The sequence below is a fragment of the Dromiciops gliroides genome, chromosome 1, assembly GCF_019393635.1.
Source record: "Dromiciops gliroides isolate mDroGli1 chromosome 1, mDroGli1.pri, whole genome shotgun sequence".
In the NCBI taxonomy this organism is placed as follows: Eukaryota; Metazoa; Chordata; class Mammalia; order Microbiotheria; family Microbiotheriidae; genus Dromiciops; species Dromiciops gliroides.
In genome coordinates, this window is record NC_057861.1 from 755,258,623 (window position 1) to 755,286,477 (window position 27,855).

Consider the following 27,855-nt stretch of genomic DNA (forward strand, 5'->3'; position numbering starts at 1 on the left):
TAGTTATTCATTTATTGGCTAATCAATACAGGCTTAGCCTTTATTTTAACCAGACTTTTCATAAAATTTTGTTATTATTGATTATAATGATGATGACACTACATGTATGGTTTTGTTCCCTATGGGTGTAAATTGAAGGAATTGGAGATATTTAGCCTGAAGAAGACTTGTTTGGGGGTGTGACAATGAGGGGAGAGCATGCATGGTAGGTGTGTCTTCATATATTGAAAAGCTTGTTACAGGCTAGATGGACTTCTGCAGGGGTTAGAACTAGGAGCAATGAGTAGAATATTAAAAAATATATGTTTATGAACTGATGCTGAATGAGATGAGCAGAACCAGGAGAATATTGTACACAGTATCAACAACATCGTGTGCTGATCAACTGTGATAGACTTGATTCTTCTTAGCAATACAATGGTCCAAGATAGTTCCAAAGGACTTGTGATGGAAAATGCTCTCCAAATCTAGAAAAAACGAACTGTGGAATCTAGATGTAGATTGAACCATACTATTTCTATTGTTTTGTTGTTGGTTTTTTTTTTTAGGTTTTTCCTTTTTGCTTTGATTCTTCCTTCACAGTATGACTAATGCAGAAATATGTTTAATGTGATTATACATATATAACCTATATCATATTGCTTGCTGTCTTGGGGAGGGGGGAGGGATAAAAATTTGAAACTAGAAATCTTATAAAAACAAATGTTGAAAACTATCTTTACATGTAACTGGAAAATAATAAAATACTTTTATGGAAAATTATATATATATATGTTTAGCCTTAAGGTAAGGAAAACTCTTCCTAACATTTAGACATGCTCTATCCCAAAGTAGAATGGGCATGACTGGGGCAAAGGGATGGGGGAGATCTTCAAGTAGACACTAGTAGTCAGGATATGATGTTGAGGAAGACTTGTTTTTGCATGGCTTGGACTATGTGGCCTCCAAGGGTCCTTCAGACTCTGGAATTGTGTGATTTCTTGGATATTACTCCAGGGAAAAAAATTCTCCCCATCAAGCTGAAGGGCATGCACTGATGTTCCCATTACCCTCTAGCACAGAGGTTCCCAAACCTTCTAGGTTTGAAATACCCTTCATATCTCAGTACCTAGATAAAAATAAACACTTGTCTGTTCATTAAGTAAATAGTTTAAATTTTGATATGTCCCACAGTATTTCCGCAAGTTTTCTGTGGTGCCCCTTGGCACCATGGCACATAGTTCTAGTGTTCTATAGTTTATAGTTCATAGTGGTTCTAGTGGCAATGCATACTATTACTTGGAGCATCTTGCTTCTCATGAGTTCTTTCCACAAACCTTCCTAACAACATCTATTTTCTCTAGTCAGGATTTTATTATTTATCCAATTAATTACTTTAATATGTCATCATGCTATCTTCCTTTTTTATTTTATTCTATGTAAAAATCTTTAAAATTAATTAAATTAATAGAAAGATTCATGCATATATCAATACAAAGTGACCAGGTTTCTCATGCAATAAATTTGTTATGTCACTGGGGAAACCTGTGAGGACAGAGAGATTAGAAAGAAGAAAAAAGGAGAGTACTAGCAGCGTGAATCCCCTTCTGAAGTTATGGGCAAAGTCATAACATTTACAGTAGAACATGAGTGGCCACATTTTCATCACTAACATTTTTGTTGTGCTATTAAAATCACTTTCATCTGTTACTGGGAAATCTGCCTTGGGATAGCCAGTCCTGCAAGGGTACAGACTAGTCATTTTGCTCAGGATTCATAAATCTCAAACTCTAAGGAGAGAATAGAGGAGGTTTCAGAGGAGGGAATATGATGGTTTTTTGTCAAGGGCATGGAATGAATCCCTGGGTCCTGTGAGCCTCTGCTAGTCTGTGAATCTGAGATTCTGCATTGGTAAGATGGGCACAATATATGCTGTCTACTCATTTTAGGATGTCAAGATGAAGGATATATGACTTGTAAGCCTTTTGGCAACTCCAGGATAAAGCTTTGGAACAAAAATCAAGTTGAACATTCAGGGAGTTTGAAAACTTACAATAGGTAAGGGCAGCTGGTAGGTGTCGTGGGGTAAATGAATTAGAAAAAGCAGATGAATTCTCAGGAGAACCTCATCCCAGGAGTCCTAGCAATATATACCAAAGAGTCGATCTAAAGAGAGCAGCACCCATGGCCTTGTCACTTGACTTTCATTAAACTGAACCAGACAGAGTGCTAGCACAGAAGATGAATTAAACCAGCCATGAAAATCAGAGTTAGCCCTATCACTGGAGCCTCAAGAAATCTGGCTGAGCCTAGTTTGATATCCCCAAGCTTTAGCCAGCTTTCATATCCCCGAGATGACCAGTGCCAGCTTCTTCTTAGAGATCCTTCCAATTGGACAGAAGCCATTGCTTTGGAGAGCAGGCCAACATCTTACATCGTTCTATGGGCCAGAGATGTCTTTGGAAGAGGGGAGTGGGAATGTTTGACACCTTCCCCTTTCACACAGACACATAGGTTTCAAGGTGTAAAGGCCAAGAAAGGCTGATTAGTTCAATCCTCTCACTTTACAGATGAGCAAACTGAGCCCCGAAAGGTGACGTCTTGTCCGAATTCACTCCGAGCCAGCGTTTGAATCAAGATTCTCTGGCTCTAAAACTGGTGCTTTCTCTTTTCCTGAGCCTCTTTTTCAGTGAATCCTGGGGATTTTTCTAAGGAAAAAAAGGAAATAAAATACTTCTCTCAAAATCAATCAGTAAGCATTTATTAAGCTCCTGTGTCTCCTCCTTGGTACCGGAGGTACCAAAACAAAAGGGAAATGACTTCTTTGTGGAGCTTATACTCTATCCATGCTTAATTAGAAGGTGATGGAGCAGATCTTGCCAGGACCCTGGAGAGCTCTTTCCGTCTGTTCAGGGAATCTCATCCAGCCTAATGATGCCCTGCCCTTTGTCAGGAGGCTGGATGGGTGACATCTTTCAAAGCTGAACTTGCCTTAGTCCTTTATTATCTCTGCAACAAGATGGTTTGGCCTTGATTTCCTTTTAGCATTTTATAAAATGTGAAAAGTCATCAAGGATGGATGGGACAATATTGGCGAAATGTTTTAATATCTGCACTATATACATATATATGTATACATACATTGCATATGAATTTAAATATATGCATACATAAAGATATATATGTCAAACCTCATTTTTCCAGGCTATTAGGGAGTAAAGATATATGAAGTTGGAATCCCAAGCGTCTTTCCAAATAAATCTAGTAAGGGAAGAAACAAATTGGATTAGTGACATTAATAATTATTATAATGATGATAAAATGGCATTTATACAGCATTTTGCAGTTTGCCAGGTGCTTTTACAATCTTCTTTATTTGATTCTCACAACATCCCTGTGAGATAAGTGCTATTAGTATCCCCATTTTACAGATGAGAAATCTGAGGCTAACAGAGGTGAAGGGACTTGGTTTAAAAAAAAACAAAAGAGCTGGTACGCTTGGTCTCCTTGACTGGGAGTCTCTAGCCAGTAGCCCCTCCCCAATCTTGTCCTGTGCTGTCCAGATTCTTCTGAGCCCTTTGAGAGCAGGACTGTCTCACTTTTTTGTCATTTATGTTCCTCTTTGTACCCCTGGTACCTAGCACAATGCATCCCACACAGGAGCTATTGAAACAGTTTGTTGAATTGGATTGAATTCCTATAGGCTGCTCCCCTGACCTAAAAATGGTTCTTTCCACATGTCTTCTAGAGAAGTCTTTCTCATGCTTCAAGGACTGATTTAGATGCAGCCTCCTTCAGGAAACCTTCCCTGATTATTTCCTACCTGCGGGGCTCTCTCTTTTTTTCTATTTTCTTAGGGAAATGGGTTATATTTTGCCCTCTGTCTTAAGAACATTCTCTGCCCAGTTTATGTGGTCTTCAGGTTTCCCCCACAATGTCCACTAAATTGTGGAAACATTAAAGAAACAGACTTGGAGAATGTGCAGGATCAATAAACATTTGTTAAGTACCTACTATGTGCCAGGAACTGTGCAAAGTGCTGAGGATACATAATGAGGTAGAATACCGGCTTTGCATTTATATTCTAATAGGGAAGACAACATTCAAACAAATATACGCACAGCAAGCTACATGCAGGATACATAGGAAATAATTAACAGAAGAAAGGCACTGGAAGTAAGAGGGGTTCGGTAAGGTTTCCAGCAGAAGGTGGGATTTTGCTGATCCTTAAAGTAAGTCAGGGAGATCATTGGGGGAAGGAGAGTGTCCCTGGCATGGAAGAGAGCCAGAGAGAATGGCCAGAGCTAAGGGATGGAGTGTCCAGTTCAGTGTCACTAGATCCAAGAGTACATGGCAAGGAGTAAGGTGTAAGAAGACTGTAGGGGCAGGAGGGGTAGGGTAAGAAGGGCTTTGGATGCCAAGCGCCATTTTGTATTAGCTTCTGAAGGCTATAGAGAGGTGCTAGAGTTTATTGAGCAGGACATGACATGATCAGACCTTTGGTGGCTGAATGGAGGATGGCCCAGAGTGGGAAGATCTTGGAGGCAGCAGGCCCCCCAGCAGCTATTGCAGTAGTCCAGGAGTGAGGTGATGAGGGCCTGCACCAGGGTGGGGGCAGCATCAGATGAGAGGAGGGTGTGTATTAGAGAGATGGTGCAAAAGTGAAATCTACAGACCACCCACCTACAAGGGTAGGTACAAGGTGGAAACAGAATTCCTGACTGATTCGTTAATTTGGAGTTTATGGCTGGAGGGTTCTTCTGAATTTGAATTTGTATTTTGAAGTAGCATGAAAAAGGCCTTGACAAAAAATTATATTCGTACAGATAATATATGAAGGCGATTGAGTATAAAATCCAACATTTATAAATATAGAGACATGACAGGCAGACAGACAGACATTACAGCACAGCATGGTGAAGAGGAAGGAAGCTTTAGAGTAAGGATGACCTGGTTTCAAGTTCTGACACATTCTGGCTAAGTATGACCCTGGAAAAGTCCCTTCACCTCTCAATGCCCCCAAGCAAATCTCTAGACTCTATGAACAGCAGGGGCCAACCAATGCTGGTCTAAGTGGTCCATAAATGAATTTTCATTAAATCAAAGGCCGCAATATTTACAGATGCATATAATAGATATGTATTGTATATGTGTGCTTGTGTATATGCTGTTGAGTCATTTTAGTCGTGTCTAACTCTTCATGACCCCATTTGGGGTTTTCTTGGCAGAGATGCTGGTATGGTTTGCCAATTCATTCTCCAGTTCATTTTACAGATGAGAAACTGAGACAAAAATGGTTAAGTGACTTACCCAGGGTCACCCAGCTACTAAGTATCTGAAGCCAGATTTGAACTTAATTCCTCCTTACTCCAGAGCCACCTAACTGCTCCTGAATATATGGATATATGAATATGATATGTGGGGGGGGTGGATAGGGACTGGATGCATGCAAAGTAAACTCTCAGATGATTAAACTGCTATCAAGGCAAGTTGGCATCTTCTCTACAATTCAGTGCTAGAGAATTGCCTAGAGCCTTGACAGGGTAACAGAGCCAGTCTTGGGGCTTGATCTAGGGCATCCCAACTCCAAGGCTTGCCCTCTGCCCATTCCTCCATGCTGCCCCCCCTCATTCTCTCACACATTTTCTCTCTCTCATTCCCTCTCTAATATTCTCTGTGTCAATCTCTGTTAATCTCTGTCTCTCTGTCTTTGTCTCTCTGCCTCTATGTGTGTGTGTCTCTCTCTCTTTCTCCTTCATTCTCTCCCTGCTTCTCCATATATAAATGCATATATGTATATGCATATATGTATGTTGTGTGTAGTATTGTGCACGTGCCTGTATTATGTGAGTCATTCATGTGTTCAGTCCCTAGGTCTATATCACATTTGTTTTTACATGTATGTACATGTATATGATTGTATATATGCAGGTGTATGCATATATGTGTAATGTGTGTATATAGTGTACATTTACCTACAGACTTGAGTATGAATAAGTAGGCAAATACACACTGCTTCCATACACATGTGCACACATGCATATAGCCTAGGGAGGTGGGAGTTATTTAAAACTTTGAGTCTTTAAGGTCGATTTTGAATGACTTTTCCCATTTGTGGTGCTTTAGCCCCTTCCCTTTTCCCAGGCTATGAGGTGTTGCAGTGCCCAGAGTAATGTCTTTCACCAAAAGGATCATGTTAAACATGACCCCAGAGGAGACTGGAGGAATACTTAGAATTTCTGTGCAGGTAGGTTGAGAATTCACTGCCAATTGTTCGCATGAGTCAGTAGACAACACACGCTGCACTGTTCATAAAGATAGCCCACTTCTCTCCCTAGAACTGTGTCACCTCCGTGTCTAAATATGTTTCTGCCCTTGCAAAATGCAAATCTTTCCAAGTTATTTTGGAAGTCTTCGTGTGTGATCCTGCATCTGATGTCCTTTAAAAGGCGCCTCCAGTGTTACAAGCAAGGGATGGTGGTGGAGCCGCATTACATTATTCAGACTTTCAGCAGAAAGATTCAAGTCTGAAAGGGAATGAAAGGAATTGGCTTGGATAGGAAATGAAATCCATGTCACTGGCCATCTTGGTGATCACTTTATCCAGTCTCTATTTTCTCCTTGTGTTTTTATATTAACAAAAATGATCTGAAATCCAATGATAGGGAGCATGTTTTATTTGGACCACCTTTCTTTCTTGGAGGTAGCATGTTGGCAAAGATAGAGCAATGGACTTGGAGTCAGGAAGACCTGGGTTCAAATCCTGCATCTTACACATACTGGCTGTGTTACCATGGACAGGTCCTTAAACCTGAACCTTAGTTTCTTCATCAGTAAAATGGGGGTGATCATAATGCCTATGATACTTACCTTATATGCCCCAGTGGGACATATATGTATATATTCACATACATATACATATGTACATATACACATGTACATATATATAATGCAAACCTTAAAGAGCTATAGAAATGTAGCATTTTTCCTGTTTCTAGAAAAAAAATTCAATAAACTCTTGTTTTGTCCAGATCCCAACCCAGGATAATAATCAAGATGAATACCAATAAATGGTAGCAACACCTGACTTTTCTCTAGGGCTTCGAGGTCTGTAAACAAACTTCCTATGTGTTGTCTCATTTAAGCCTCCTCTAGAGATTCTGATCAATCACTAAGCACTTATTAAGTGCTTGCTGTGTACCTGGTGCAGTGCTAGGTGCTGGGGTTCAGGAGCAAGCAGAGCATCCTGTAAGACATGGTTTTAGACTGAGCTGTGAAGGTGACCAAAGATTCTAACATAGGTGGTTGCAGATATTATTGTCACCATTCGTCATATGAGAAAGCTGCATCTCAGAGAGGTTGGTGTGGAGCACAATGGGATATTATTGTGACCTTGGCAAATCACTTGACCTCTCTGGGCCTCAGCTTCCACGTCTGTAAAATAAGGCAGTTGTACTAGCATTTATGTAGCATTTTGAGGTTTGCAAAATACTTTACATTTTTTCTCATGACTGCCCTATAAGATAGGAGCCATTATTTCCACTTTCTAGATGAAAAAACTGAGATGCAAAGAGGGGAAAAGGATGGGCCAGAGATGCACAGCTAATAAATGTTGTTGTTTTTTTCTTGGGGGGGGGGTGTTATAGGTCAATGAGGGTTAAGTGACTTGCCCAGGATCACATAGCTAGTAAGTGTCAAGTGCCTGAGGCTGGATTTGAACTCAGGTCCTCCTGAATCCAGGGCCAGTGTTTTATTCCACTGTGCCACCTAGCTGCCCCCCTAAATGGTTTTTTCAAAAGTTGGATTCAAACCTAGGTCTTCCTGCCCCCCAGTCTAACATTCTGGCCACCCCGCTACCCTGTTAGAGAGGAAAGGACATTCGAGGTGACTCTGAACCTTTTTCTCATGCACCATTCCATCTAATGATGATATGCAAAGCTGGCATTGAGAATGAACGCTATGGCTCTTCCTATCCAGGCAGAGGAAGGAGCCCCAGCTGTTTCCCTATTCGAGGTCACCACTCCTGGAGTTTTATGGGGGGTTTTATGTTTTACCAGAAGCTTCTTACAATGACCCTTAGGTTGAGATTCCTGTGGAGAAAAGGCTCCACATTCTCATCTGGAGTACCCTCAGTCAGGCCACCCACATCGTGTGGCTTCCCTCCATTGGAAATTGGGCGGCATTTCAAGGAGGTATCTGAGAAAATTGAATTTGCCAAGTGCTGAAAAGGCCTCTCCTGCCCATCCCTATTTTTTGTAGAATGAGAAACTCTTGAGAGATTATTTCATTCTTGCAATTCCTCCCATGCCCTTGAGGTTGCTAATACATGCTCCTGCCTTCGAGAGAAGTGGAGGGAAGCACAATGCCGAGTTACAGAGTTACAGTCAATTCCCATCATGGAGCTAAGCCTTCCTATTTGGCTAGCTCTCTCCCAGGGCTCGGCAGAGCTGCAGGGGGATGGGGACCAGTGCTTTAGAGCCCAGCAAAAGGAGGAGCTGGGGGCTGTGTTTACAAGGTAACTCTGGAGCTCAGACCTTGCCTCCTGAGCTACTTGATCCAAGTAAATAGAATAATCAAGAATTACAAACCATTTCCCTTATTGCGTTCCCTTATTGCCTTTGAGGGTCACTTACAGGACCCTCAAAAAGGTGAATCTTAATTTCCAAAACACAGCTGAAATACCCTGGTCTCCCATTTGTAGAATCTTTAAAATGTGAGGACAGGACTTGACAGCCTCTGAAGTCCCTTTGGATTCTAGATCAGGGAGCGGATAGTCTTCTGACCTGTGTTTTTTCTAAATCAGGTCTGTTGGGTCCATAAATATTGAGCTGGGGCGGGGGAGGGAGGGGCAGCTAGGTGGTGCAGTGGATAAAGCACCGGCCCCGGATTCAGGAGGACCTGAGTTCAAATCTGGCTTCAGGCACTTGACACTTACTAGCTGCATGACCTTGGGCAAGTCACTTAACCCTCATTGCCCCACAAAAAAACTAATAATAATAATGGAGCCGGGATTTGAACTCAGTTCCTAAACCAGTTTGCCTGTACTTAGTTGGAGATAAGATTAAAAGTGGGTGATTAGCCAGAAACTACAAGAAACCTCAGCTTAGTTGCAGGGGAAGAGGGGAGAGTGGATAGAAGACAAGGACTGAGTGAAAAGATATGTTCTTTTGTAATTTCCTCCTTTTATTTGCCATTGCACTGTCTCTCACATCTTCCTATAGACTTCGTCGTTATATTCTTTATGATGCCGAACAAAGTTCCTTTGGGTAGGAAGAGGCTGGAATGAAAGATGGGATCATCTTCTACACACCTAGAGAATCTCAATGCTGAGATTGTGAATGATCATTTTAATGAGGAAAGGCAGGGAGAGCTAGATCTCAATAGGGGTATGTATCAGTGATCTACTCTGGGGCCAGCTGGGTGCAGAACCGTGAGCAATATGGGACAAACAGGACTTCTTCCAGGATGTCTGTTATAGAGGAAATAGAGAGCAGTTTGGTGTCAGGGTCCTTAGGGATTCCTCTTTAAAGAATGACACCCTTGGGGCAGTTAGGTGGCGCAGTGGATAAAGCACTGGCCCTGGATTCAGCAGGACCTGAGTTCAAATCTGGCCTCAGACATTTGACACTTACTAGCTGTGTGACCTTGGGCAAGTCACTTAACTCCCTTGCCCCACAAAAATTTTTTTAAAAAGACAAAAAAAAAATAGAATGACACCCTCTTGCACACAAATCCAATTAGAATAAAATAATAGCTTATTTAGGAGCTAGGGAAAGGAAACCATGATAGAAGTCCTTGGACTTCTCATGGGGAGAAGGCATGGCACAGAGGTGTGGCTCTCTGAAATACCTTTCTCTTTGAGCAGGAGACAGGCAGATACTTTTTTTTTTTTTTTTTGCGAGGCAACTGGGGTTAAGTGACTTGCCCAGGGTCACACAGCTAGTAAGTGTTAAGTGTCTGAGGCCGGATTTGAACTCAGGTCCTCCTGACTCCAGGGCCGGTGCTCTATCCACTGCGCCACCTAGCTGCCCCTGACAGACACTTTTATAGAGGACTGATGATTGTCCGATGAGGTGATCATCTGACTATAGAAAGTCTCCTTATAGGGGGAGGACCATCCCTCACTGGTGGTGGCTGGGGGAAGTTGGGTGAGGGGCAGCTCTGGATCTCTCAAGCCATCTCTCTCCCCTTCACACCACAAAGGCAGCAGCCACACTCTAAGGGGTGGGGAAGATTGGAACGAAGGGTGGTGGTCCTAGAGCTCACTCAGTTCCAGTCGGGTGCTGCTTATCTCTTTAGGTGTGTCTGTCCTTTGGTTTAGTTTCTCTAGGAGAAGGTTCTTTGATTTACCCCAGAAAACTTCTGAGGTACCCCAAGCCCATAACAATGTCTACATGGCAAGAAGCATAATTCATTTCTAGAAACTTCTCACAGTGTCCACTGCCCTCATGCCTTAAGAGGCAGGATATATTCCATGTCCTCAAGGAGCTTAGAGTCTAATGGTGGAGACAACATGCAATTTAAGTGAGGTTAAATAGGAAATAATGAACAAAGGAAAATGGCTAGGACTAAGAGGGGCCTGACTTCATGGTCTTTGCTGGTCTCGGTCACCCTGTAGCACAAGAGAGCTGGACTAATTTGGCCCTCACCCCTGTGGAGGTTGGGGCCACCCCACTTTGCCATAGGATTTCCATTTGCTGACCAGCTCTCCTTTCCACCCTACCTCACTTCAGTGGCACCGTCTGCCCTCTGGTCTTTGCCAATCCAGCCTGAAAATCCCACTCGCTGCCTCTGGCTAGGCCTGCGAAGGTGAGATGGCATTTTGTGGTCTCACCTCTAAAGTAACTCTGCTGGCTGGCGGAGGAGGGGTGGAGAGAGCAGAAATTCCTCCCTGGGGTTTATACCCCGCATTCTTATCTAAATAACCTTCTTAGCCATCTGCCACGTGGATTCTTAAACACTTCTAAAAGTGACAGAAGCAGACTTTCTATTTCCTGACAAAGCAACCTGGAGGTAGTGGAGATATCAGGAGAAGATGCACTGGCTTGGGATTCAGAGGAGCTAGTTTCAAATCCTGCCCTTAATGCTTACAAGCTGTGTGACCTTGGGCAACGCGCTTAACTTCCCTGGGTCTCAGTTTACTCACCTAATAAAATCCAAGGAACGGAAGAGATGACCTCTGAACGGAACAGCTGTAAATCTCTAGACCTACGGTCCCAAGTGCTATGGACTTCTTGGAGGACTAAGAATCAAAGCAAAGTCAGTTCCTCAGCTTTGCCCATGGAATAACAATCAGTAACATTTCTGCAGCCCCAGAAAGTTTGCAAAGCACCTTCCATGAACCCTCTTATTGGAGGTAGGTCCTGAAGGTATTATTATCCCCATTTAATGGATGAGGAAACTGAGGCTTCCCGTGGTCATCCAGCTAAGAAGTGCCACAGGTGGCCTTTAAGCCATAGTAGGATCATGGATCTGGAGAAAGAAGAGACCTCCAAGCCCAGAGAGTTCAGCTCTGTCCACGGGCAAATGAGGAGATGGAGCCCCAGGGAAGTGAAGCCACCTACCCCAAAGGCCACAGCCAGGCAGCATTTGAGTCAGAACCTGAATCTGTTCCTGCGCTCAATTCACTCCTGTGGGCTTATTTAATGGGGAGAGCTCAGAACAGGTTTCCTGAGGGTGCTGGGCCTTCTTCTCCCCAGGCATGGTGCCCTGGACACCTAGACAGTCCGGAGTAGAGAAGACTTGAGTTCAAGTCCAGCCTCAGATTCTTACTAGCTGTGTAATCCTGGACAAGTCACTTTACTTCTACCTGCCTCGGTTTCATCAACTTTGAAATGGACTAAAAATAGCCCTGAACTCACATGGTTGTTGTAAGAACTGTGATGTTTAAAATCTAATTGTTATGATTAAAAATCTAATGTGTGGTCGCCTTAAATTAGAAGCTTATAGCACCAGTCTTTGGGCATTAAGCATTTATTAAAGTATGTTAGAAGTTATCAAAAGAGAGAGAGGAAGGACACGTGGAATTCAGAAAGAAAAAGCCTAGCTACACTGTCCCTGCAGCCGCCCCCGAGACCTCCAATCGAAAAAAGGATCCCTGTTCTCCTCCATCAGAAGCTGCCTGTGGGACCGCAAGAGGGGCGGTCCCCACACACAGCTCCAAGCTAATTGGCGGTAGTATTGATTGACATGACTTACAGGCAGTTCTATGAATAGATGTAACTTCTGGACGCTAGTCACAGGCTTTCTCCTCAGGGTGGCGCTGCCCTGGTTCTCACAATGTCTTTCTCAGCAGGGGGGTGGCACCCTGATTCTCACAGAATCAAATAAGATGTTTGTCAGTGGCTGGCATATAGTAGGTACTCAATAAATGCTTGTTTCTTGCCCCCTTTCCTTTAAGCTAACCCTCCTTCCTTCTCTCTGCTTGTAGCTACCTCATCCTTGAATTCCCAACTCCAACAGCTTCAGCATCTCCAGCAACTCCAGCAGCAGCAGCAGCAGCCCCCACCGCCCCCCCAGCAGACCGGACCACCCCCCCAGCAGACCGGCCAGCACCCGCCACCAACTGCACAGCCATCCCAGCCTCAGTCACAGCTGCAGCCGCAGCCTCAGCCACCTCCACCCCAGCAACCCCCACCTCCACCTCAACAGCCCCCGCAGCCACCAGCACCGTCACAAGCCCAGCAGAACCCAGCCCAGACTCCGACATCAAACCAGTCTCCAGCCCAGCAGGCCTCCGGCTCTCCCCAGAAGCCCAGTCAGTCCCCCGGGCATGGCCTTCCATCACCTCTCACTCCATCGAACCCACTGCAGGTAGGCTCCCCATGGTGCTCACCCTCTCTGTCCCAGCTGAGCAGAAAGCTCTTCTTGGCAGGATAGAGTGACATTGTGCCCCAAAGCAGGGGCATCTGTTTCTGGAGAAATCATTTCTCCTTGTTCTAGGCATGCCTCCAGCCCTGGGTCGTCTCATTCAAACTGGTCTCTTAGATATATGGAAGAGGAAGCAAGCAGCATGCACCTGGGAGTGCATGAAAGTAAAACGAATGGACCCACATAGAAGCTCCCTCCCCTGCCCCCCCCCCAGGATAAATGGGCTCTCTTCCCTCCTGAGAGAGACCCTCGCTGTAAGTGCACTTGTAGAATGTAATAATTCCACTTTATGATACTTTCTGAAAGGCAGCAAAGAGAGTGTCCAATTAAAATTATTACTGGCCCAGCTCTGTTGGCCAGAGAGGCTGCAGTGGGCCGCCCACGGGGCACAGTGGTTATTAGTCTGCATTATGAATACAGCAATTGGTACACTTGGGCAGCTGTTCTCAAAGCCCTGCAGGGTTTGTGGGAGTCGGGGCCCTGGGGCCCCAGCTCAGATACTACCCATCCCATCCCATCAAAATGTGGAGGGTCGGAAATGCCATGGATAGGCTCTCCAAGAGCATCACTTCTGAGAAACTCACATGAGAAGTCCTTCAGTTTACCCCATTTAACATATGAGCTGTCATTATTCCCCTGGAAAAGAGAGGCTCATTACTGGAGCACTGACTTCCATTGTCTTTGGGGACAATAGGAAGGTCTTGGGTCTCTATAGCTCTCATGAGATGCCCCTTAAAAACCCCAATCACCTCCTTGATCATGGCTGCATCGCCAACACCACAGACTGACAGCTTTGTCTCTGAGGACCTAGACTCAGACCACAGCCCTTCCACATACTACTTGTGTGACCTTGGGCAAATTCTGTCACCTCCCCAGGCCTGTTTCCTCACCCATAAAATGAAGAGGATGGAATTTGACCGCCTGGATGGTGATCTCCCCCTCTAGCTCCATAACCTCCTGATCTTGGGGTTGGCCCAGGTGTGTGGCCACTCTAGCTAACCACCAGTCTAGTTCATTTCCCCCATCAGTGGAGTGGCTGCTCTGCCCCATCCAAGACACAGACCTTTGTGTAGGATGGTGAAAAGAATGCTGGCTCTGGAGACAGAGGGCCTGCTTTCAGAGGCACTGTCAATACCTGAGCAACTTTGAACAAGTCCCTTGTGGTTCTAAATCTGTGACTCTGATCAAATCCTGTCTGTGATACTCACTAAGCCATCCTACCTTTGCAAATCATTCAACTCCCCGGGACCTCAGTCTCCTCTTCTATAAAATGAGGGGCTTGGGACTAGACAGCCTCTGAGGTCCTTCCAGGTGTGATGCTATGATCCTAGCCAAGAACTTATGACAGATTGGGGGGGGGCGCTAGGTGATGCAGTGGATAAAGCACTGGCCCTGGAGTCAGGAGGACCTGAGTTCGAATCTGACCTCAGACACTTGACACTTACTAGCTGTGTGACCCTGGGCAAGTCATTTAACCCGCATTGCCCCATCAAAAAGAAAAAAGAACTTATGACAGAATGGCAAGACCCTTTGCTAATCAAATCTCTAATTGCCCTCCTTATGGCATGGGGCACAGTCAGTGTGTTCACTGTTATTGGCCAGTGTTTGAAAATAACTACAGTATTTGGATGTAACTGAGTCCTCAGGCATAAAAGAGCTCTCACCATTTTGGGTGTGTTGGCCAAGGAGGGGGTGGGGTGAAGATTCTTGTCGATTGATGTATTTATGCAGACCAAAAGGCCATCGGAGCCTAGATTTAAAGCTGGAAGGGACCTTGGGAGCCTGAAAAATGAAGACAGCTTCACGAAACCAGTTAGACTGTTGTCATGGCCAATGAAGTCATTTCCCCAGTTTGACAATGTTGCTAGGTCAGAGCTGATGATCTTTGTCTGAGCTTCAGAGTTATGTGATGATGATGACAACTAGCATTTTTACTAAGGCTTACAAAGGGTTTTCTCTATGTGATCTCATTTGATATGTGGCCACACAACCTGTAGACATATAAGACTGGGATGGATACTGGCCCAAAGGATTTTGTGTATGTCAACATCTGCTCAAAAGGGCAGGTCGGTCCATTTCATGACTGAAATGCATGGTGTGAGTCTTGATTGTTACAGGGCTCTCAGTGTTTTTAATTATCCTTTAGGAAATTAATTCTGAAAGGGGGTCTAGCTAAGGCCTTTGATGGGGCTAATACTAGACATCGACACATTCCAAGATGCCAAGATTCCAAGACCCACATTCTGTCTGCCTCTGACAATGAAATCCATACACCTTCCAGCAGGGAAAAGAATTTTCTCTCCCTAAGAATGCAAGTCTTTCCCTTTGTCTTCTGCCATTGAATGTGAGTGCAATATTCCTTTCATTTGGAGGTAAAAGCATAGGTGCTGGTGGACATTAACCTTTTCCAAGCACTGTCAGCAGCCTATAAATCTCTATTGAGCAGCAAAAGCCTAGTGTAGACAAGTCTTTTTCTGGAATGGCTGAATAAGTGTTGACATGTCCTAAGATGGGTTGTACTCCAAACTGCCCAGAAATATAGTCTCTTCCAAGGCTGTACTAGAGAAAGCCCATAGGAAAGAATATGGTTTCTGTTTACAATGAATGAAGCTCTTAGCCAAATTGTGATGCCATAAAAAATGTAATTTTTCCAACATTTGGGCTGGTTAGAACTTTAGTTTATGATTTAAATAAATAGAGTTTAAGGATGTGATTTTTTTTCTTCTTCTTTATCTCCAGTGGATGGTTTTATAAAAGGGAATTTTATATACCTGTAGGGCTGGAAGTGAATTTGGTGGGACAAGTAGCTGGTTTCATCCTGTTCTGTGGTTCATGCTAAGAGAAGGCTAATTTGTAGAATGACCATAGGCCTAATGAAAGGGGGCTATGGGAGATAATAATGAATCCCCTCTTGGTATGCATGAAAGGAAATTCACAGCTAAGTTAGTTTGCTGCAAACATACCCTATAGCACAGTGGAAATGCCAACCACCTTGTTGCAAATTGTATTTTCTACAAGACAACAGCTGCTAGCTTTTAAAGTTTGGAGATACAGGGTCTGGTGTAACTTTTTCTTTTAAAATAACTATTTGGAACAAAATACAAAGATATTGAAGTCTCTAAGGTAATGATCTTTATGAACTAGAATGAAATGTTTTTTGTCTGAAGATTATTAAGGGAATAAAGACCAACTAAATTCAAATTTGACAGCTCAGATTTCATTTCTGAATTCTGGATTTTTCATGTGGGCTTTCTCCTCTTCCATTATTCAGAATCTGTCTGAGAGATATTAGTTTAGAACAATGCAACTTGGAAAGATTGTCAGAGAAAGGCAGTAATTCAGAAGGATGATTGCATTTGTTTCAAAAACTCTGAAGGATAACAACAATTATTTCTTGAAATCTACAGATGCTGTCATGTCTTCAGGAAGGAAATTAAATGAAAGTGACTTGCTTACCTAGGTGGGGTGGCTTCTCCAGCTGAACAAAATTTCATGATGTTTCTGGGTATGACCAAAGTTTTCCATGGGATTCCTGGAAGGTCCATCTGTGCTTTGATTTAGCTCTTTGTCTCAACCTATTTGCTAAGCTGGGCTCTTGCTCTAGAGGCAGAAAGGAGGCCACAGTATCATCAGAGAAGGCTCCAATTGGGGAATGGTTTGAGTCAGTTCCTTTGATCTCTAGGGGCTGGAGAGGTGCATTATGGACTGGAAAGTAGCACCAGGGACGGATTTCAGGGAGTCTGTGAACTTAGATGGGAAAGAATTTCCATCTTTCTTTTCACTAACATCTAACTGAAATTTAGGGTTTTCTTCAATTATCAATTTTAAAAAAATACAACATAATTCTGTGAAGGGGTTCCTAGGTTTCACTAGATTGCCACAGGAGTCCATCTCTCTCTCTCTCTCTCTCTCTCTCTCTCACACACACACACACACACACACACACACACACACACACACACACACACACACACACACACACACACACATAGATTAAGAACCCCTGCCCAAAGAGGAGCGTTCTTCCTCCATTACTATCATCCCTACAAGGTCAAGTTAGAACAGGAGATGAGGCCTCAGTCAGATCCCCCTCCAATAGTGGGGCTTCATTAGAAAGAAAGTGGTCCTAAAGTCATTCCAATATATATGTATTGAGCACTTGCCATGTGCAAATCATAGGAGAGGCAGCATAACATGGGATCCATAGGGCTATCCTTGGAATCAGGAAAACCTGGCTTCAAGCCCTGCTCCCAATACATATTGATTTTGTGACCCTGGGTGAGTCATTTAACTCCTCCATGCCCAGCCAACTTTCAAAGACTACAAGTCACAACTGAGTTACTGAATGACATCATTGGACGGAATTTCAACATTGGGGATTCTTGGAGACTCCCAATGAAATAACAAGTCTAAGAAAAAGAAGAGGAGAGAAGAGAAGAGAAGAGAAGAGAGGAAAGGAGAGGAGAGGAGGAAAGAAGAAGGAAAAGGAAAGGAAGAGAACAGAAAAGAAAAAGAGAAAGGTCCTGTATTAAGTGATCACAACATAAAATTAAATGTGCCTGCCCTCAAGGAACATGTCTTCCCACTGGGGAACTTAACAAGCACATGGGTCAATTAACACAAAGTACATGGGGAATAAACCAGAGTAATTTCAAAGAGAGTATTGACAACTAGGAAGAATTGGGAATGTCTGGAAGGATGCTAGGGATTCCAAGAGGCCAAGGTAAGAAGGGTCATGGGCACCAACTGTGCAAAAACATAGATTCAGAAGATAGAACCAATTAGCAAACAAGTCTGCCTGGCATAAAGAATGCATGAAGAGGGAAGGATGAAATAACCCTGGAAAAGTTATCTTTTGCAACCAACTTTCTGAAATTGTGTTACCAAATTAGCACTTAATGGTATTGAGATGTCAAGTAATCGATGATAAAGTGAAGGGATAGGATCAAGTGGCCTCCAAGGTCCCCTTAGTGCTGATTGGCTGATTCTGTCACCCATTCTTTTCTAGTCTTAGCTCTGCCACTGACTCCCTGTGTGACTGTGGCCAAATATATTCCCCTCTCTGCTACTAAATGAGAGGGTTCAATGAGACTTTCTGAATTTTCTTTCAGCTCTAGCGTTCCAGGCCCAACTCAGGGTGGGCCACTAGAATTGTCTTGGCATGACAAGGAGTTTGCTCTAAAAAGTCCCTGAGTCCTCCTCAAGGTTGAGATAATTGGTTGCCTTGGCAGGGGAGGAGCACACAGTCAGGGGCCAGGTGACCTCACTGAAAGTGGCTTTTCACTTAGCCAGAGAGCCCCAAACTAGCCATTAGAGAAGCTTAAGATCCCAAATACTGCATTTAACACTGCCGGTCTAGGTGCCATCTTGCCCCACAGGAAATGGGATAATCTTCCTCTCTCTTTGCTTTGTGCATTTTAATATGCAGCATAGGAGCCAGAGCAACCACTGGGGCCCTTTGAGGGTCAGAAAGCTCTCTTCCTTGTTTTGAGGAATGAGGGGCATTGAAACCCCCCTGAGAGGTGAAGTTGCTCAGAAGATAGTGGAATGCATATTTTTACCCATATGGATGTACTTATGGGGGAAAAACTTAACAATTGTCCAAGAAAATTAGACTAAAACTTGTACTGGGGTCTTTCTCCCACTCCCAGTGCAGCCTCATACATAGGTACCCACCTGCCCCCCCACCAGGTCCACTGCCCAGTGAGGATTCTTTCCCAGCCCTTAGGGATGTGTCTCTAAGGCTATTTAATCTGTGTTCAGTTCCTACCCGACAATCACCTTGGACTGCAGGGAACCAGCAAGGTCACTGTAATATTTTATCCCATTTCAAGTAAAAGAGCTACAATCCATGAGCTCCCTACATAAAGAAAGACCAAAACATAAGAAGTCACATAGTCTTGCTCATGCTTGCCTCCCCCTCCTCACACCATTTTTCCTGACTATTTTCTCTTTCTGTTAACCATTATTTAATCTCCCTGGTTTCCTTTGCTTCGTCTGTGTAAGATGGTGGCAGGTGGGGGTGGGGATGAGGTGGGGGATTGAACAAAATGATGCCCCAGAGCGCCTAGATCTCTAGAAATCTCCAGTGATCTAATCCAAAGCCTGGCCATTGTTGCCGTGACCAGTGACCTCCATTAAATGTAGGTAACCTGCATCCTCTGCTCTCATTCTCTGCCATGGGCTTCTTTCCAACCTTTCCAAGGAGGCACAAGGATGCACTTAATTTTCCAGGGAATAGAAAACTCTGCTTGTTCCTACGTAGATGTCTGTAGGAAGCTGGAAAGCATAGCAGCCCCGATTTTCCTCGCTAGCTATCTGCCAAGGTTCTTGCAAACCATTCCCTTGCTCAGTTTGGGAAGTTCATAAACAGCTGCTCTTTGGAAAAGCAAGTAATGGGGTGAAGGGGAGAACTCAGAGAAGGCAAGACATTTTCAGCTGTGTCTATACCAGAGTATAGCAAATCAAGCCTTGTGGCTGAATTAAAAGGTTCATTTAGCCCAACAGCTCATTTTCTCTGAGGCAACCAGAGTGATGGGACTGGTAGGTCCTTTTGGTCCAGAAGGTGAGAGCATCTTAAGCTGGAGTAGAATCTCGTGGCTACACAGATAGCACTTCTCCTAGCTGTTCTACAACAGGAGTTGGTCCACATAGACTGTTGAGAAGCAGCTCTGCTCCCTGATAACATGGAGGGACTGTTATACTGAGGCCAGAATCAAATATTTGAGGCACCATAGTAGAATGAGCAGCAGGAGAGATTTCACATCAAGAGCCTGGATGTAAATCCTTCCTCAGACAGTCACCACCATTGCTATCCTGAACAAACCATTGAAGGGCCTCATCAGTAAAATGGACGTGATAATGCTTGCAATGAGAAGCAACAGGGTATAGCGTATCTTGTTGTCGTTGAATCATTTCAGTCTTCTCCAACTCTGTGTTACCCCATTTGGGATTTTCTTGGCAAAGATCCTGGACTGGTTTGCCTTTTGTTTCTTCAGCTCATTTTATAGACGATAGTAGACTGGTATTTGAATCAGAAAGACCTGGCTCCAAGTCCTACCGCTGACACATTCTGACAGTGTGACCAAGAGCAAGTTGCTTTACTGCTCTGGGCCCCAGAAAGAACTGTTCATTATAGATGAGCTACTGATGTTCATTGATAGGGGGAGGTTCAACTCTGAGAGTGTCTCCACCAAAAAGCAAAACTCCCAAAAGCCTGTACTAAACACCTCCTGGGGTTATGGGGAAGAAAACAGTTGGCAAACTAAAAGGAGATTTATCATTATTATGTATCAACCTGGGCAATGAAATCCAAAATGTCACAATACCTATTGCTGCATTTTGGAACCTGGTTCTTTGGCAATTGTTAGGCCATTGACACAACACGAGAGTCCCATCTCCAGAGCAAAGTGATTTTTTCCCCTTGTGTAACAACTGGCATTTTAGAAAACCATTATTTGAGACGACTGAAAATTTTTTGAAGTTGTCAATCATGACTCTTCTTCACATAATCCTGGACAAGACGAGCTAAATCTCAGTTCGATGGGCTCCCTCCCTCCATTCTCTCCTTGGGATAAGATCCCAAACCGGACTTGGGAGGCACAACGACAATTCCTAGTTTCAATTCAACAGGCATTTATGAAGTGCCTACTGGGCACTGGGCACTGGGCACTGCGAAAATCTCTTTTTTTAAAGCCTCATTTAAGCAGTACTTACCTTTCACAACTGTAGCCCAAGCATTTGCAATCAAGAAAAACAAAACACAAATTCTCTGGCTCTCAGAGGGATCAGGGGCAGGGGGCAGGTATTAGTTTTTTGAGAATGCAGTGACCAAGGGTGGTTCCTTTGGATCATGTCCTAGATTACTCACTCATTCCTAGATATTGTCAAGGACATTATTCAAACCCTCTAGAAAAAAGACTGGAAAACAAGCCTATAGACACAGGATGCTGACTGTAGAAACTGACAAAAGGAGCCAAGGACCATAATGTAAGGACAGATGTAATGACACAGTCTTAAAACGTTTGACATCCCACCATTACAATTTCCCCAAGTCTGGGTCTCAGCAAGGCAACATGCAGAGTATCAAACACACTCGCAAGGGGGCTTTGGTGCCATGTATGGTTTCACCTGCATGGCCCCTGTGATCAGGAAGGATGCAGAAGGAGCAGAGCCTCAGACCCCACCATTATCCTACCCTAGCAAAGCTGGACAGTCATCCCAGAGTCTGGGAGGACGGTTATGTTGCCTCTCAGTTCCTTTATGGGTCTGGGGTAATAACATTAAATCCCAGCTCACATTTCTACAGTGATTTGCAGATATTTGGTATCCCTTCCCAACAACCCTATGGGGCAAGTGGCATAGGAATTAACATCCGCATTTTCCAGATGAGGAACTTGGGGTTCAGAGGGGTGGTCATACAGTTGTGTAAGAGGGAAAATTCACATCTAATTTTCTCCTAGCTCCAATCCAGCTTCCATTTCATGACTCCATGTTCTATAGACACAGTTTCAGGTTCCATTTGCAAAGAGACATCCCTGAAGTTTAGTTGGTTCACCCTGAGACAAGAGGACACAGAAGCACTAGGCAAAAGTCAAAAAAACAAAGATTCAGTTTTACTTAAGGAAAAACTTTCCAGGAATTTTAGCTCTTTCAGACAGAATCAGATACCTTTGGAGGCTGTGGGCTCTCTCTCACTCATCAGAGGTCTTCAAGAAGAGGCTGGATGTTAATTATGTGTGTTTAAAGAGGGAATAATTGTTCAGGTGCAGATTGGAGTCCGGCAGTAAGATAGACTTGTGGGAAGGGGTAGCAACCTAGGCAGGAGGTTCCTTAGGGTGTAGTTGAATCAAGCCAACTAGTAGCTTCCTATTTTAACTAATTATTCTTGCAAAGTAGGTAACAAATCAGGTCATTTCAGCACTGCTGAAGGAGTATCACCACCCCTTAAATCTCAGTGCCCTGAGACATAGCTCTAATCACCCCACCCAAGTTACAACTCTGCATATAGGAAAGCACTTAAGGGATTACACAAGGACAAGTTATTATTACTATTTCTATATAACTTCTCAAGTCCTTTCCAGCTCTGACATTTTCTTCTTCAAAACATGACACTTCTAACATAATTGGACTGTTTTAGAAAGGAGGCACATTACCATCAATTATCTGGGCAGTGCAACCTTCCAGGGAGTGGCAAACATGATTTATGAAAACCCTGAAACAGCATGTGAAGAACAGTCTCAACTTGGGATCAGCCTCCTAGGGGTGTTTGGGAGGCCACAGACACCCAGGGGATCCCTGCCTGCTCCTGTCTGCTCTTCACCCACGTGAGCACAAGGGGGAAGTCTGGTTGGTTAGGAACCTGTGGGGAGGCAGTGACTCAGGTGTGCTTCATCCCTGGTTTGGTAGAAGCAAATGTCCTTCAGAAAAGGCAACAACAATTACAGCAGCAGCAACGGCAATACTCAACATCATCATCAACAAGCCAGAGAACTAGAGAATGGATAAGATTTGAAAGTGGGAAATGGGGAGAAAAGAAGACCTGAGGCAGGACCAGGATGGGGTGGGAGAGAAGAGAGGAAGAAGGGATTAATCAATGACAAACTCTACTGTCCCCAAGTACTAGGAAGCGCAGCTGGCCAACCTTAAAAAGACTGCTCCATCTGTGACCATTTGGTTTTTTTCAATCCCTTCCTTTCTCCCATTTCCTGTTGAGAAACAGGAGTTACATGTTTCTTTTCCCTTCCATGTATCCTCAGCATTTAGTAACTCAATCTGACCTTTCTAGTTTAAAAGCCAGACCATGGGGCCTCCAAAATCACAAATAGATGCCAGTAAAAGAGCATTCCAGGGCACAGTCTGCTCATCCACCCCAGGGCAGAGTCAGTCTTGAAGGTCAAGGGGTCAGCTTGCCTTGTCCTGGCCTGGCAAGGTACCCTGACCTACCCACAATTGATTCAGGCTTACAGAGTAGTACCAGGCCTTTGGCCCATCTACTGTTGGCCTCTTGGTGAGGTCAAGTGCCAGTGGCAGAGGGTGAGCTCCCAGTGGCATTTTTATGCCATCTGGTCATGTGTCAGAGCCAGCCCTGGAATGATCACTGAGGTGCCTGACTGGGCTCTGACCAATGCAACCTTTCTAAATAGACATGTTTTGTCTAACCCACATCTTTAACAGTGGTGGCCTCGCCCCAACCATCTGCTTTATATAGCAGAAAGGTCTTGTCTGTCATAAAAAGAGGTGCAGTTAGGGATCCCCTTCTTTTTCTCAGCAGGGCCTCTTCTCCCAAAGACTTGCTATTTCTGGCATCGAAATACCTCGTCTTCCAATTGTGAGGCTGTGAATACTGCATTTAAAGGGAACAAAGCAATGTTTAAGGGTTCAGAAAGGAGAGTATGAAAGAGACCTTCAGGGTCCCGGAGGAAGGTTTGCTGGAGACGGAGCAGCGCACAGCCTGGCTGCTTCAGTTGGCAGATTTGCACAATCAAAGCAAGGCTGCATCTTGACTTCCCATATAACAACAATTAACTGTCCTGATTAATGCCACTGTGAGTTAAACTTGACCTATAAGAGGTATCTGACCACCCGGACAGGGGCTGAGGCCAATATCATGAAATCATGGGATCCTAGGCCTGGAATTGGATGGGACCACACCATGGATTCGGTTCCCTGAGGGGTCAAGTGGCCAAATCTTTGGAAGAAAACTATGGCCTCGGGGAGCCTCATGCTAGAAAAAGATGGGCTCACCCTGCTCAGGACCTCCTTGGTAGGCATTTCTTAGTTTCTCTAGTGGGGAAAATTTGTCTTCTTTTCTCTTTTGAAAATTCAAAGGGCACCTCTCAGCCAATGATAAAGCCAGTCCTTACCTATTTTCTCCCATACTCAATAGTTTAGCTCACTTCTTTTCTCTTGTTAGAGGCATGTTTTTCAAATTTCTATTTTAAAAAAAACCTTCCAAACCCCTGATCTCAGAAACAAGCCCCTAGTGAACATCTTTCCATAAAGAATGGATTCCAGAGCAGGGAACTCCCCAAAGGGCCATCCAAAATCCTCTTAGCCTTGGTGGCTAAATTGGTAAAGGAATTTTCTTTTATAGAAAGTTGAGCTTCCTGTCTAGGACTGGGACTCTCTTAGGATCATCGTTTTAGAGACTTCCACCAAGTCCACTACCCTTATTTTACAGAGGAGAAAGCTGAGAGCCAGAGAGCAAAGCATTTTACCTAGGGACACATAGCAAGCAAAGTACCTGAGATATCATAGGAAGCCAGGTCTTCCTGTCTACAGGCTCACTGCCCCACCTTTCCCAGTAAGCTGGCTCTTCACAAGGGGATGAGCCTGCCTTGCTTCTGCCTTTTTTCTCCCTAGGACCATGGACTGTTAATATTAACTAATGATAGCTAAGTACTTTAAGGTTTGCAAAGGGAGATTTTATATATATATATATATATATATATATATATATATATATATATATATATATACACATATATATATGTATATGTATGTGTGTGTATATGTATATGTGTGTACAGATATGTATGTTATTTAACTATATACATATATATATAATATATTTTAACATCAACTTTGCAAGTATAGGATGGCTAGACAATGGTTCATGTGAAAAAGATCTAGAGATTTCAGTGGACTACAAGCTTGAATGTTTAACAATAGGAGCCAAAAGATCAACATGGCAACCTAAAAAAAAGTCAATACTATGCTATGTACATAAAGAGAAGCAGAATCCAGGAAGAAGGAAGTAATCAGCCAATCAATAAACAATTATTAAGGTCCTACAGTGTGCCAAGCACTCTGCTAAGCACTGGATTGATCCCTCTGCTCTGCTCCCTTCAGCTCTACATTGGGTCACAGATTTAGAGCAGGAAAAGACCTCAGAGGTAATGGAGTCTTGGTCTAAGGTTACACATACATGTAGTCATGAGCATTCTCTACCTACAAATCGATGCTCTTTCTACCATACCATCCTGCTATCACCAGGAACCTTATGGTTGGTCATGGGTGCCAATTTTAGGAAAACCAGTGACACCAGAGCATGTTCTAAAGAGGGTGGCCAGGCTGGGGAGAAGACCAGAGAGTATGGCACATGAGTTGGCACATACAGAAGTATGAGGAGGGTCTCCAGGGGGGCTGGACATGACAACTGTCTTCAAGGATGACCTTCAAGGGATTAGCCTTGGTTGGCTTGCGCCCCCGCCCCCAGACTGGAATGACTGGAAAGTGCCCAGGCAGATTTAAATTCAATATCAGGAAAAACTTCCTAACCATTAAGAGCTGTCTCAAAGGGGAAAGGACTGTCTCAAGATATAGTGTAGTTCCTTCAATGGAGTCTGCCAACAGGGACTGGAAGCCCATTTGTCAGCTATCTCATGGAAAAAGGATAAAGGGAGACAAGCATTTATGAAATGCCTCCTATGTGCCAGGAACTGTGCTAAGGACTTTGCAAATATCTTATTTCACCCTCACAACATACTGAGAGATAGGTGCTATTATTACTCCCATTTTACAAATGAGGAAACTGAGGCAGACAGTGATGAAATGATTTGCTCATGATCACCCAGCTAGTATGTATTTAAGACCATATTTGAACTCAGGTCATTCTGAGTCCAGACTCAGCATGCTATCCACTGTGCTACCTGCCAAAGAGATTCCAATTGGGATGAGCTAGGTGGTTTGTGAGGTTCCCTGAAATTCTAAGTTTATGTGATATTTTAGAAGAGTCATGCATTTTCTACTTATTTTAGCAAAACCTCAAAATTGTTAGAAATGGACCTACCTATATGATTGTGATAGAATATTAATGTACCATAAGAATGAAAACATAAGTACAAGAATTTTTTTCTGGTACTTTCCCCACAATCTTTAAGAAAGATATCAAAGCCAAGGGTGAGTCAGGACCCTGTAAAAGTGAGAGGGCCTCATTTTAATTCTCTGCCCCAGGTGGCTTTTAGCCACTGGCCTCACCTCTCCCTGCCTTGGTTTCCCTGTAGTTAAAGGCAGGTAGTCAAGTTTTCTGCCTGCCTGCCTCCCTGCCTCATGGGACTATTGCAATGAGTTCCCTGTAGTCTTCTCACCTAACAGATACTGGTGGACTCTACCTAGGTCTCCATACCTTCAGAAAATGAGGCCAGAAGGGAAAAGGGTTACCTCCTATTTCACAGACTGAACAAATAATTGTCTAATACTGATGGCATTGATAAATTACATCTGTCTGGGGCTTTAGAGTTTTCAGAGAACTCGGTGAGTTCATTAGGAAACCTGGAATGAAGCAGAGGACTGACTGACTTTAGATCCCAAGCTTTAAGAGTTGTAAATAAGAATGACAAATATTGATTAAGCACCCACTACATGCATTCCACTGTGTTAGATGCTGGGTATGTTTGCCAAGACTTAAGCAGATCTGAGGTCTTATCATGAACAAGATGTGCAGATTGCAGCCCATCTCTTCCTCATCTTTTGGGACTCTTGTCCTCCCATAAATGAAAGCCTCCCATAAATCCTCCCCAAGGAGTCCATCCACTGTGCTGAGGACTTTCCACTAGATCTCTTGACATTTAATGGATGCCAAATGTAGCACCCATCTGACTGCTGCCTATTCCATTTTCTATTTCTTGGTAACTGCCCCACCTTTCTTTCCAGTCGATGACATTTCTTATAACAGCCAGTATTTATATAGGTCAGCTAGGTAGCACAGTGGGTAGAATGCTGGGCCTGGAAGCTAGGAAGACTCATCTTCCTGAGTTCAAATCCAGCTTCAGACACTTTCTAGCTGTATGACCCTGGGCAAGTCACTTAACCTCAGTTTCCTCATCTATAAAATGAGCTGGAGAAGGAAATGGCTAACCACTCCAGTATCTTTGCCAAGAAAACCCCAAATGGGGCCATGAAGAATTGGACACAACTGAAAAATAACTCAACAAAATGTGTATAGTGCTTTAAAGTTTACAAAGCTCTTGACACATGTCATCTCATTTGATCTTCATCAGCACCCTAGGATGTAGGAGCCATTATCCCCATTTTACAGATGAGGAAATTGAGACTGAGGCAGGTTAAACAACTTTCACAGCTAATCAGTGCCTGAAGCAAAGATTCAGACTCGGGTCTTCCTGACTCTAAGTCAAAAACTTCCTCTACTGTGCCCTCTGGCTGCCTCTTTATGCCACTTTTCTCAGTCAGTCTTGGTTGGCAATACACTGCAGCCTACGTAAGCCTGCCATTTACCTTTCTGTTGGCCATAGGCAACCTTCAGCTTTCATTATTCAGGAATTATGAAATCCCCTTAGTCTAATGATGAAGAGATAAAAACTAAATTTCAATTCAATAAACCTTTGTGGCAGATCTATGGAAGGCATTGTGCCAGCTTGCAGGGCAGCCTGTACAAAGTTGCTGGACTCAAGGGATTTATGGCTGGGTAACTCACTGAATAGAGTGCTGAGCTGGAGGCAAGACCCAAGTTCAAATCTGACCTTAAACACTAGCTTTGCGACCCTGAGCAAGTCATCACCTCTGTTTGCCTCAGTTTATTTAGCTACATGGTACAGGGGCAGCTAGGTGGCGCAGTGGATAGAGCATTGGCCCTGGATTCAGGAGGACCTGAGTTCAAATCTGACCTCAGACACTTGACACTTAACTCGCTGTGTGACCTTGGGCAGGTCACTTAACCCCAATTGTCTCACAAAAAAAATTTGGGGCAGCTAGGTGGCACAGTGGATAGAGCACCTGCCCTGGAGTCAGGAGGACCTGAGTTCAACTCCGACCTCAGACACTTAACACTTACTAGCTGTGTGACCCTGGGCAAGTCACTTAACCCCAAATGCCTCACTAAAAAAAAAAAAAAGATACATGGTACAGAAAGGAAGGGAAGGGAGGAAGATTCTTTCCCTTCTTGCTCATGGTTCTCCAGCTGTGTCCTTTTGATTTTGTGAGATTTACCTGAATCTCAGGTTTCTTGTCAGAAATGGAAAATTCCTTTTAGAATGTGGAGCTGGG

General features: G+C 43.8%; 1 protein-coding gene across 2 annotated transcripts in view; it reads left to right on the top strand.

Annotated features, from left to right (window-relative positions):
• POU6F2 (POU class 6 homeobox 2) overlaps positions 1-27,855 on the top strand; it is a 494,621-nt gene that overhangs the window by 353,974 nt on the left and 112,792 nt on the right. For both annotated transcript variants that reach the window (XM_043978842.1, XM_043978849.1), the window contains exon 5: positions 12,410-12,792. In XM_043978842.1, coding sequence (XP_043834777.1) covers positions 12,410-12,792 — 383 coding nt within the window. The remainder of the gene's footprint in view (positions 1-12,409; positions 12,793-27,855) is intronic.